The 13108-nt window shown below is 41.8% G+C and overlaps 1 protein-coding gene across 1 annotated transcript; it reads left to right on the top strand.

Annotated features, from left to right (window-relative positions):
- The first annotated feature begins 5107 nt into the window (after positions 1-5107).
- LOC133747590 (vomeronasal type-1 receptor 4-like) lies at positions 5108-5995 on the top strand. The gene has a single exon (XM_062175920.1). It carries the CDS (start codon positions 5108-5110, stop codon positions 5993-5995), a length of 888 nt encoding a protein of 295 aa, XP_062031904.1.
- The last annotated feature ends 7113 nt before the right edge of the window (positions 5996-13108 follow it).

Below are 13108 nucleotides of genomic sequence, written 5' to 3' on the forward strand. Positions count from 1 at the left end.
GGAACCATCTTGCACCTCTGGGAGGTCATGACTATTTTATAGTGAGTGATCCTTTTATTGTGCAGTTGATTTCACCTTCCAAGTATTTTATGAGGCATTTTTTTCAGCAGTGTTCATCAGAGATATTGGCTTGTAATTTCCTTATCTCACAGTGTCCTTGTCTGGATTTTCTTCCTCCTTTCTTCTTTTTTTATATTTATTTATTTCAAAGGCAGAGTTACAGAGAGGTGGAAGAAGAGAGAGAGAGAGAGAGAGAGAGAGAGAGAGAGAGAGAGAGAGAGAGAGAGAGAGAGAGAGAATGAATCAGAATCCAGTGCCAGGAGCCAGGAGCTTCCTCCGGGTCTCCCACATCGGGGAAGGTGTCCAAGGACCTGGGCCATCTTCTACTGCTCTCCCAGGCCATAGCAGAGAGCTGGATCAGAAGTGGAGCAGCTGGGACTTGGACTGGTGCCCATATGGGATGCCGGCACTGCAGGTGGTGGCTTTCCTTCCTGTGCTGTGGCACCAGTGCTAATCTGGGTTTCTTTTCTTTTTTTTTTTGTTAAAATAAATCAGGGTAATATAGTCCTCTAAAATGAATTTGTAAGTATTCCCTGCCATCATGTTTTGGAGAACTTCGAGAAGGATATTATCTGGTCTTTAAATGTTCAGTAAAATTCAATAGTGAAGCAAGCTGCGTTTGGAATTTCTTTATGGGAGACAGTTTAATCTTCCTATTCATTCTCTTATGTTCAGATCCAATTTTCTAAATGAATCAATCTTGGTAGGTTGCATGTCTTTAGAAATACATTTCTTCTACTTTATTCTGTTTGCTTGTATATCATTTGTAGTATGCTGTTATGATCCTTTGTATTTCTGTGGTATCAGTTGTAATGTTTCCTCTTCTATCTCTGTTCTCATTCATTCCACTCTTTTATGATTTTTTATTTATTTATTTGAGAGGTAGAGTTACAGACAGTGAGAGGGAGAGACAGAGAGAGAGGTCTTCCATCTGTTGGTTCACTCCCCAAATGGCTGCAACAGCCAGAGCCACTCTGATCTGAAGCCAGGAGTCAGGAGCCTCTTCCAGGTCTCCCATGCGTGTGAAGGGGCTCAAGCACCTGGGCCATCTTCTATTGCTTTCTCAGGCCATAGCAGAGAGCTGGATTGGAAGAGGAGCAGGTGGGACTAGAACCGGTGCCCATATGGGATGCTAGCACTACAGGCAGAGGTTTAACCTGCTGTGCCATAGCACTGGCCCTCAATCCACTCTTTTTTTAATAGTCTAGCTAAATGCTTTCTTCTGTTTCATTGTTCCCATATATTTTGCCTTTTGAAATTCTAGTACAACTTTCATTTCTTTCATTCTTGTTTGCTTGTGTATGTAGGTGCAATTCTATATGTATATATATATATATATATACAAAATGAATATATAGTTATTTGTTTATATAGACAAGATGAATTAGAAACAGATTTATATGTAGATCTGTCAGTGTATCTTTCTTTGTGTTAACTATTAAAATACCATAAGAATTTTACTTTGTTCATAGTTTATTTCTCCTAATATCTAACATGATATCTGTTAAATTAAAACCCTATATAACAGAATTTAGTTTACAGATATCAGAAATTGTAAAAAGAATGGATAGCAAAGGAATGCAATCATGTGATTTTTTTATTACCCTCTGTTGCAGAGTTGTTTTTGCAGATTTCCCGTGCTCTGAGGGATGACTGTATATAACATTGGTAAGTATGCTTTGCTTTTGCCAGAATTCCAAGGAAGAGAGCATAAAAAGGTGTGAATTGAAAGGTAAGCAGAGTGACCTTGACTTCAGTCCCTCAGTTGGACACTTCCTTGTTCCTAAGACTGAGAGCCACATTTTCCCAGAAACTTCTTCCTTCCCTTCTTTGTAAAGCCATTCAGCAGACTTGGCCAAATGAGATCCCAACAGAGTTCAAATGGTAGCAGTGGAACGTAGGCCTTCTGTCATTTAATATTAAGTCATCGGACTCAGTGATGGGCCAGAAGCTCCCCATGGGCTGCAGCTTTCCACTTATCTTCCCCCAGGGCCCCCAGGGCCATGCATGTGCCCAGGGCTGCAGTTCCCTCAGTGTTGGCAGCTACTCTGACACTTCTGCAAGTTCGCTGTACAGACCAACCTTGATCAACCACCCAGGGCCTGTGGATGTTCCCAGCTGCTCCCCCCTGCCCTCCCAGTGAGTGCTCCACAGAGCTGTGTTTGGTGACCTGCTCTGTCCTCCTGGGTGCCCTGTCTAGACTTTGAACCTCCTCCCACCTTTTCATAAGCTCTGCTGTCCATTCTGACTCCCTCTTCCTTAAAGATTCTATTTCTCTTGGTTTTTGATTAGTGTAACTGATGTAATGTTAACATGGTTATTTTGAATTCCCTCCATGCTGACTCTACCTGGACAACCTGCTGCCTTCTTTTGGCATGTAGGAGGTGTGTCTCTGTCATGTTTTGCAAGTACTCGTGTGTTAGAAGTTCTCTTTATGATTTTGTTTGGTTGAAGGTCAACAGCAACCACACATTGAGCTGTGAAAGTTACAGAGAGTTCCTGCCACATCCTAGTTTGTTTCCTTTTCGCTTTTTGAGTCACAGTAAGGTCCTGATGGCACCCACTCATCATAAGCTGTGCAGAGTTGATGCTGGGTGTGTTCAGTTGAGATGAGAGACAGGTAAGTTAGCCAAGTCCTCTCACGCTTGGTAGAAAGAGATCTGAAGTACATAAGTACTGAAGGGAATTTTGGAAGCTCAGCTCGCTGATACAATTCTGAGAGACTTTAAATTGTGAACAGCAGGTATGTGGAGTGAGCAGAGAATTTGACTGAAGAAGGAGCTCTGGCAACAGGCCATGCGTGTGATAGTGGACAAGGAATGATGGTCAGAGAGCTTGACAATGAACCAGAACTGTTCTGTATATTAAAGATAGGATGCATTAAAAACTGCATTTGTATATTTATTTTATGAAAGGAAGAATGAGGGAGAAGGCAGACACACACAAACACACACACACACACGCACACATGTACACAACACAGAGAGAGAGCGAGAGCAAGAGTGAGAGAGAGAGAGAAGTCAAGTACAAACTAATCCAGTGTTTTTTCCCTATGTACCTGAAACAGAGCTGGCCATAGTCAGGAATCAGGACTTCACATCCATCTTCGTATCCATCTTCCATATGAGTGTCCTGGGCTGATTCCCTCAAACCATCATCTGCTGCCTCCTAGGATGTGCATTAGCAGGAAGATTAATTCAGAATCAGAGTCTGGATCCTAACCAGGGCACTCTGGTATAGATTTTGGGAATCCCAGTCTTTCCATTCCTCCTAAGGCACACCCCAGGATGCATTTTTTTATTATTTATTATTTTTTATTTTTTGACAGAGTGGACAGAGAGAGAGAGAGAGATAGAGAAAAAGGTCTTCCTTTGCTGTTGGTTCACCCTCCAATGGCCGCCGTGGCCAGTGCGCTGCTGCCAGCACACCGCACTGATCCGAAGGCAGGAGCCAGGCGCTTATCCTGGTCTCCCATGGGGTGCAGGACCCAAGGACTTGGGCCATCCTCCACTGCACTCCCTGGCCACAGCAGAGAGCTGGCCTGGAAGAGGGGCAACTGGGACAGGATCTGGCGCCCCGACTGGGACTAGAACCCAGTGTGCCGGCACCGCTAGGCAGAGGATTAGCCTGTTGAGCCATGGCACAGGCCCCCAGGATGCATTTTTAAAAAATTAAAGAGTAGTTAACTGTTTTGACCATATCAGGCATCAGAATTTCAAGTGATTCCAATGAATATAGCCCTAAGTTACAAAGAAATTTGAAGGAATAAATGGGAGAAATGTGGAAGAATACTCTAATATTGATGGTGCTTGGCAGACATTGTCTATTCTTTCCTCTGTGCAGAATGTCATCACTGTGGTAGAGATGAGGCCAGAAAGGAGAGTTGCAGTGAAGCTGAGAATAGAGCTTAGGACTTCACACACTCTATGGCCATCATCAGCATAGAACAAACACACATGAAACTCACTAGCAATCTGTGTAGGAAGGAAGGTGATGCCTACATGACAAAGATGTAGTCTCTGAGAGAATGATAGAAGCAAACGCCATACTGTAATAAATAGAGATGAACCATTACTTTATTCATTTGAATGTCAACCTCAATGACTGTGATACCGTTTCTGTTCTCATTACGTTTGTGAATGAATTACTTCTGTCTGCATAACAGATGCACAAAAGATGTTGGCCAAAATTTTAGATGTGCTGTAGGGAGAAAGACACAGGGATGCTTTTTAGGCTGCATTCATCACCCATGGGTGTGTTTGCCTCTTGGTGCTAGCAAGTCTGAGGGCTGACCTGGGCATGGTGGGAATTGAGCTGCATTCCCAGCCTCCACCCACTGTGCTTCAGGAGCTCTGCAGCGTCTGAGAACAAGGATGGCTCCAAACACTGTGGGTGGATGAGGACAGGCAAATCCTCACTTGGAAACCTGTTACTCCTTTTTGTATTAAAAATTAACTAATTCTTTGTGATTAGTATTAGTGTTTAAAACGACTCTGAACCTGATAAAAATGTTCCTTGTTTGAAAGAATTGTGAGTGCAGTGTAAATTCTAAAAAAGCAGTTCAAACACACACACACTAGTCTTCATACATTCAAAATAGAATATTCTCGAGAGAAGTGAGACATAGGTTAGAGATTACAAGCACTCTAGTACTCTGAAGAAAATGTCACATGCAAATTCTTCGTTCCCAGAGGCCAACACGTCCTCATGCCATAGACAAGGATGTAGGATGTGAACATTTGATGTCCACCTTCTTCTTATCGTGTAACTGTACTCTGAAGTTCACAGGATACCTGAAGTCCAGTCCCTGGAAGTAGCAGAGATGGGCCTGAAATATACATTTGAACCTTTTACCACCTGTTTCTCAAACAGACCTATTAGTCATATTATTCAAAAGACTTCATTTTTTAAAAATTTCATAATACAATCTAATTTTCTGAGGATGCCAAATTAACCTAATTAATACATGTAAAAACATCATGTGATAATGTTACCAAATGATATGATTTATATCTTTTTTCTAATATGTCAGATTTTTATTGGTGCCATGGCAAACTCATTGCTCTTCTTTATATACACATACACCTTCCTAATCGAGCCTCGTCTGAAGAAGCCCATAGATTCAATTTTCATGCACCTGATAGTGGTCAATATTTCAACCATTATGATCCGGTCAATACCAGAACTCATGTCATCCTTTGGAGTCAAAAATTTGTTTGACGATATTGGTTGTCAAACATTTCTGTACATATCCAGAGTGATTCGAGGTCTTTCCATATGTACTACCTTTCTCCTGAGTGTATTTCAGGCCATCACTGTCAGTCCTAGTCATTCTAAATGGGCGGGGCTGAAATCTAAACTCTCCAAGTGGATTTTCCCCTCTTTACTCCTTTTTTGGCTCATCAACATGCTGATCTACACCCACATCATTGGAACTGTAAAGGCCAAATTGAATTTCACGGTGGTTGGTCAGGGATATGTTAATGTGTATTGTCAAACCCGGAAGCTAAGAGACCATGAATCAAGGTCATTTATAAGTATCATAGTGATTCATGATGTAGTGTTCCTGGCACTGATGATCTGGTCCAGCCTCTACATGGTGTGGATCCTCTACAGACACCGCAGGAGGGCCCAGCACTTTCACAACCTCAGCCTCTCTTCCAAGACGTCTCCAGAAAACAAAGCCACTTGCACAATCCTTTGGATGGTATTTTGCTTTGTGTTCTTCTATTTGTCAAACAACTGTTTGATCCTTTATGGATTTTATGCATCTGAGAAAAATACAAGATTAGAGGGTATTGGTGGAATTTTAGCATCATGCTACCCGACATTTTGCCCCTTTTTTCTCATGAAACATAACAAAATTATTCTCAAACTTACTTCCTTCCTTTCAAATATGAGAATGACCTTTTGTCCACGAGCTTTTAGTGGCTGATCTGACATCATTTTCAACAGAGGAGTCTCCATCCAGATTATATGAGGAAAAGAAGCTACAAGGCCATGGTGCACTGGAAATGGGGCTAGTGTGAATCAAATATGTTAATCTTCACATAGATTATACAGTTAACTAACAATTTGTGTTAAATTAATGTGTTGTATATCATTAAACTAATTTTACCTGCTGTTTTTGTTATTTTGAATGGAGCTAGAAAACACTGAGTTACCTTTGGGCTTGCCTTATATTTCTGTTAAATTGTGCTAATCACAAAGACTTCCCTTATCCATTCAATAAATAACACCGAACTTGCATATTTCAGGGACTCACCTAGAGGTTTTATGTGCCCCAGGGACCTAAAGATAAAGTGAAGTACAAAGGGCACTCAAGAATGTCTGTGATGCAGGAAAGATAGTTGTGTCTGTGAAAAGTGCTGTGAAAATAGAGCTGAATAAGAGGATGGGAAACTGTGGAAGATTCCATCCTAAATATATTGAGTACAATGCAGGGGCATCTCCCAGCATGTGTGTAAATGCATCCATAATGATCCCCTTCCCTTTTTATGCTGATGTATTTATTATCTGGATCCATTGGGAGGTCAGTGAGAAGTGTCTCTACATTTAAATACTCATCAGCAGGGGCCTGATTCTTTCCCATTGCTCCATGGTACATTGGCTTACAGTACATTTACTTGGATAAATCTTTCAACCAACATAATTTTTTCTCAGTCATCTTCCACATATTAATTTCTCTGCCTTACCTCATTGTTCAGTTCAGTCCCCAGGGACAGCACACTAGTGACTGTAGCTTGAACCTTTGTACATATCTTAGTTCCCAAGGCTAAGGAATTCCACCTCGCCTGTCCCAAGGTTCTGCAATCTTTCAAGAGCTCCCATTTCCCCTCTCTTCATCTTTCTGTGGTTCAAACACATTATCTAACACCAGAAGGAGGCTCTTCCCATGCAGAAACTGTTTTCTCCATGAGGATTTAAAATTTGCTCTTTATCAGGATGACATTTGGAAATACACCTCAGAGGTCTTCAGCACAGACAACTGTTTCATTCCGTCTTGGCTATCTGTCCTCCTGAAGTTCCATTTCCCCTCAGGAAGTGTTGCTCCCATTGAGCAGGCAGGGATGCCTTGTGGAAAGCTCTCTCCCCATCTTCTGCCCTCCTCAACATCATGGCTTCATTTTCTTGATCAGTACTGTTGGAAATTATCTTTTCCTAGAATTTCCAAATTCATTTGAAGTCTTAGGATTGGATGTCCTCTTTCAAAAATACTTTTAAAGATTTATTTATTTGAAACTCAGTTATAGAGAAGTAGAGGTAGAGGCAGAGAGAAAGAGAATCTTCCATCTGCTGGTTCCCTCCCTAGATGGCTCCAGGTATCCCATGTGGGTGTGGGGTCCAAGGACATGGGCTGTTTTCTGCTGCTTTCCCAAGCAGATTATTAGCAGGGAGTTGGATTGGAAGTGGAGCAGCAGGGACTTGAACCAGTGCCCATATAAGATGTCATTGTTGAAGATTACCTGCTCTGCCACAGCACTGACCCCCAATGAGTATTCTAGATGTTAGTTTTTAAAGTGGCACAATACTCAGCAGTTACTCTTGCTCCATGAATGTTCACTGTTTCCACACAAAGGCCCCAGCACCCAGATCCAGACCAGCACAGCTGCCCTCACCTTTTACTCCTTCTGGCTGTGCCCTGTGGTGTCTACTCTGGACCAACAACCCCACCACCATGCTTGTCAGGTCTCCTGCTCATGCCCATTGGTCCCAGGCATCGCTACTGAGTGGCCCCTAAATTCGTAGAGGAAATCATGCAGTTGCTTTGGCTCTGTCCTGTATTAACAGTTGCTGCTGAGAATTCTGAGGCTCAGGTAAAGTCACACTTCCGGTGGCCGGCTGATGCTCTCACCTTAGTCAGTTCTAGTCCTGGTTGCTCCACTTCCAATCAGCTCTCTGCTATGGCCTGGGAAAGCAGTAGAAGATGGCCATAGTCCTTGGACCCCTGCACCCTGTGGGAGACCCAGAAGAAGCTCCCGGATCCTGGCTTCAGACTGGTGCAGCTCTGGCAATTGCGGTCTTCTGGGGAGTGCACCAGAAGAAGACCTCTCTCTCTCTCTCTCTCTCTCTCTCTCTCTCTCTCTCTCTCTGCCTCTCCTCCTCCCTGTTACTGACTTTCAAGTCAATAAATAAAAATTTTAAAAAAACCTGTATTGTTGGGGCCAACACTGTGGCACAGTGGGTTAAAGCCCCTGTCTGCAGCGTGAACATCCCATATGGACGCTGGTTGGAGTTCCAGCTGCTCCACTTCTGATGCTATGACCTGGGAAAGCAGTGGAAGATGATCCAAGTCCTGTACTAGGATGTCTCTGTCCTTCTCCAAACCTGGGAAATTACTCTCTAAATGGCTGCACCCTCAGCCTGGGGCAGGAGGGCAGTGTCCAGGCCTCTTCCCCCTGCCCCCTCCCCATTCTATGCTCTCTTCTAGGGTTTCCCCTTTTTTTTTCTTGAGATATATCCTGCTAATACTGTTTTCCTGCGATGTTTACCTATATCATATTGTTTTTCTTGACCTTGTTTCTCTGTCCATTGTATTATTTGTTTTCACCTCTTCTTTATACCAAGTGTCTCTGAAGCTCTCCGGATGGCTTGCCGTCCTGTGTGCACCGAGTGTTCTTTGCTTTTCCGCTGTGCGCTCCTCTTTGCTCTGAACACCTCAGTGGTCCTTATTACATTGCAAGTTCTGTACCTGGAATTCCATCTTGTTACTTCCCATTCTGTTCCGTTCTGTTGTTTACAGCATCATTGCATTTTGTTACTACCCTATCAATTGAATGGATCCACAATGTAATTTTAAAAGAATTCATATTTAGATAAACTTATGTCATCATTTCCAATTAGAGATTTTACATGTTTTATCATCAGTGAATTCTTACGTGTATCATGTTTATGTTAAATAGTATCAATTTTAGGAACTCAACCATTTTTTTCCCCATGCTTGATATATATTTTTTATTTTTTATTTTTATTTTTATTTTTTATTTTTATTTATTTATTTTTTATTTTTGACAGGCAGAGTGGACAGTGAGAGAGAGACAGAGAGAAAGGTCTTCCTTTTTGCCGTTGGTTCACCCTCCAATGGCTGCCGCGGTAGCGCGCTGCGGCCGGCGCACCGCGCTGTTCCGATGGCAGGAGCCAGGTGCTTATCCTGGTCTCCCATGGGGTGCAGAGCCCAAGCACTTGGGCCATCCTCCACTGCACTCCCGGGCCACAGCAGAGAGCTGGCCTGGAAGAGGGGCAACCGGGACAGGATCGGTGCCCCGACCAGGACTAGAACCCGGTGTGCTGGCACCGCAAGGCGGAGGATTAGCCTGTTGAGCCACGGCGCCGGCCGATATATATTTTTTAAAGATTGTATTTATTTATTTGAGGTAGAGTTACAGACAGTGAGAGGGAAAGACAGAATGAGAGGTCTTCCATCCACTGATTCACTATCCAAATGGCTGCAACTGCAGGAGTTGGGCTGGTCCAAAGCCAGGAGCCAGGAGCTTCTTCTGGGTCCCCCATGTGGGTGCAGGTGTTCAGGCACTTGGACCATCTTCCAGTGCTTTCCCAGGCCATAAGCACAGAGCTGGATTGGAAGAGGAACAGCTGGGACATGAACCGGCATCCATATGGAATGTTGGCATCATAGCCTATTAAGCCACAGCACTGGCTCCTCAGTATCATTCTGCATGTGGATATCCAGTTATCCCAATATTGGTAATTTTACACACTGTCCTATCACCATTGTGTTTTCTTGGTATCCTGGTTAAAAAGTAGTTGACTATATATATGTGGCTTTACTTCTGCAGTCTTTATTGCTTTTGTGAGTCTTTTCTTAGTTCAGTTCCATACTGTTTAGATGAATTTAACTCTCTGATATGGTTTGTTGTCCTAGCATCTGATGTTCCAGCTTAGATCTTCTTACATAATTGGTTTGTCTATTTCAGTGTCTCATGTTCCATATGAACTTTAGGACAGATTTTTCAGTTTCTGTGAAGAATGCCGTTGGAATTCAGATAGGGATTGTTGTGAATCCATGGATCACTATCAATATATGGATATTTTAACACTATGAATTATTCATTTCCCTTCTTTGTTTCTATGGTTCTGACTTCAAGGACTACATTGTGTGTGAGTGGCAACCTTGACTCTGCTCTTAGAGGGGAAGGCTGCATCTTCTCATCAATGAGTCTGATTAGCTATGGACTCATCACATAAGACTTTCATGATACTTAGGTCCATTCATCTACACTTAGTTTGTTGAGACCTTTTTTTGTTTTTTAATTTGAGAGGGTGTTCAGTATCATCAGGTGCTGTTTTGCACCTATTGAGATGGACACATTATTTTAGTTTAAAATTCTGTTAATGTGTTGCATCATGTTTATTTTTTTGTGATGTGGAACCATTTTGCATCCCTGGGAGGTCATGACTATTTATGATGAATGATTCTTTTATTGTGCAGTTAACTTCACCTTCCAAGTATTATATGGGGCATTTTTTCAGCAATCTCCATCAGAGATATTGGCTTGTAATTTTCTTATCTCTCAGTATCTTTGTCTGTTTTTTTTTTTTTTGTTAAAAAATCAGGGTAATATAGTCCTTCTATAGTGAATTTGGAAATATTCCTTGTCTTGAAGTTTTGGAGAACTTTGAGAAGCATATTATCTGGCTTTTAAATGTGCAGTAGAATTCAATAGTGAAGCAAGCTGGTTTTGGGATTTCTTGATGGGAGACAATTTAAATCTTCTTATTCATTCTCTTCTGTGAAGATTTAGTATTTCTCTATGAATTAATCTTGATAGGTTGCTTGTCTCCAGAAATTCATTCATTTTCTCTATTCTTTTTAAAAAATATTTATCTTTTATTTATTTGAAAGGTGAGGAGGGAAGGTGGGAGGAGAGATTTATGGAGAGAGAGAGAGACGGGGGGCAGGAGAGGTGTCTTGCATCCACTGGTTCACTTGCCAAATCACAACAGATGGAGCTGAGTCAATCTAAAGCCAGGAGCCAGGAGCTTCTGGGTCTCCCACATGGGTGCAGGGACCCAAGGACTTGGGCGTACCCCTGCTGACTTCCAAGGCCCATTAGCAGGGAGATGGATCAGAAGTGGAGTGTTCAGGACTTGAGCTGGTGCCTATATGGGATGCCAGCACTGCAGGATGGGGCTTTAACCCGCTGTGCCAGCCCCTCTACTTTATTCTGCTTGCTTGTATATCATTTGTTGTAGGCTGTTATGATTCTTTTTATTTCTGTTGTATCAGTTGCAATGTTTTCCCTTTTATTTCTCTTCTCATTTATTCAATCCACTCTTTTTTTTGAATAATCTAGTTCAGTGTTTTCTTCTGCTTTATTGTTCCTATATTTTTTGCATTTTTAAATTCTAGTACAACTTTCTTTTTTTTTAACTTTTATTTAATGAATATAAATTTCCAGCTTATGGATTACAATGGCTCCCCCCCCAATAACTTCCCTCCCACCCACAACCCTCCCCTTTCCCGCTCCCTCTCCCCTTCCATTCACATCAAGATTCATTTTCAATTCTCTATATACAGAAGATCAGTTTAGTATATATTAAGTAAAGATTTCAACAGCTTGCCCCCACATAGCAACACAAAGTGAAAAAATACTGTTGGAGTACTAGTTATAGCATTAAATAACAGTGTATAGCACATTAAAGACAGAGATCCTACATGATTTTTTTTAAATTTATTATTATTATTATTATTTTTTTTTTAATTTTTGACAGGCAGAGTGGACAGTGAGAGAGAGACAGAGAGAAAGGTCTTCCTTTTGCCGTTGGTTCACCCTCCAATGGCCGCCGCGGTAGGCGCGCTGCGGCCGGTGCACCGCGCTGATCCGATGGCAGGAGCCAGGTGCTTATCCTGGTCTCCCATGGGGTGCAGGACCCAAGGACTTGGGCCATCCTCCACTGCACTCCCTGGCCACAGCAGAGAGCTGGCCTGAAAGAGGGGCAACCGGGACAGGATCGGTGCCCCGACCGGGACTAGAACCCGGTGTGCCGGCGCCGCAAGGCGGAGGATTAGCCTAGTGAGCCGCGGCGCCGGCCCCTACATGATATTTTTAAAAAAATTAATTTTCTATGCAATTTCCAATTTAACACAAGTTTTTTTTTCATTTTCAATTATCTTTATATACAGAAGATCAATTCAGTATATACTAAGTAAAGATTTCATCAGTTTGCACCCACACAGAAACACAAATTGTAAAAATACTGTTTTAGTACTAGTTATAGCATCACTTCACATTAGACAACACATTAAGGACAGATCCCACATGAGATGTAAGTACACAGTAACTCCTTTACAACTTTCATCTTTCATCATTTCATTCTTGTTTGCTTGTGTGTGTCTGTGAATATCTATTTGTATATTTAGACAAAATGAGTATATATTTAGCTATTGTTTATATAACAAAATGAATTAGAAAACAAGTCTTTGTTAGAATGCGTTCATCGAAGATGTGTGTGGCTGCCTCCTGGGGCCAGAATGTTTGAGGGCTGTACTGTGCATTGTGGGAAATTGAGCTGCATTCCCAGCCTCTTCCCATGATGTTTCAGGAGCTCTGCAGCATCTGAGAATAAAAATGGCTCCAAACACTGCAGCTAGATAAGGAGAGGCAAAATCCTCACTTGGAAAACCAGTTATTCCTTTTCACATTTTAAAATTTAATTAATTATATTTTTGATTGGTATAATATCTGAGTGTTTTAAACTGCTCTGAAATGTTAAAAATGTTCCTTGTTTGAAAGAACTGTCTGCAGTGTAAATTCTAATAAAGCAGTCCAAATGCACGTACTCCACTTGATGCATTAGAAGTAGAATATTCTTCAGAGAGGTGAAGACTTACATGTTGGTTTAGAGATTACAAGTACTCTATACTCTGAAGAAAATATCAGCTGCATATTTTAATCTGTTTATTTTTAAGAGGTTGCCAAATTTAACTAATTAAAACATCTAAAAAATCTAAAACATCCTTGTGATAATGTTAACAAGTGATGTGACTTGTACCTTTATCCTAATATGTCAGATTTATATTGATGTC

This window comes from Lepus europaeus, chromosome 19, assembly GCF_033115175.1.
Source record: "Lepus europaeus isolate LE1 chromosome 19, mLepTim1.pri, whole genome shotgun sequence".
Lineage (NCBI taxonomy): Eukaryota > Metazoa > Chordata > Mammalia > Lagomorpha > Leporidae > Lepus > Lepus europaeus.

Coding starts and splice junctions, on each gene's coding strand:
- LOC133747590 (XM_062175920.1), top strand. CDS start 5,108: ATGGCAAACTCATTGCTCTTCTTTATATACACATACACCTTCCTAATC.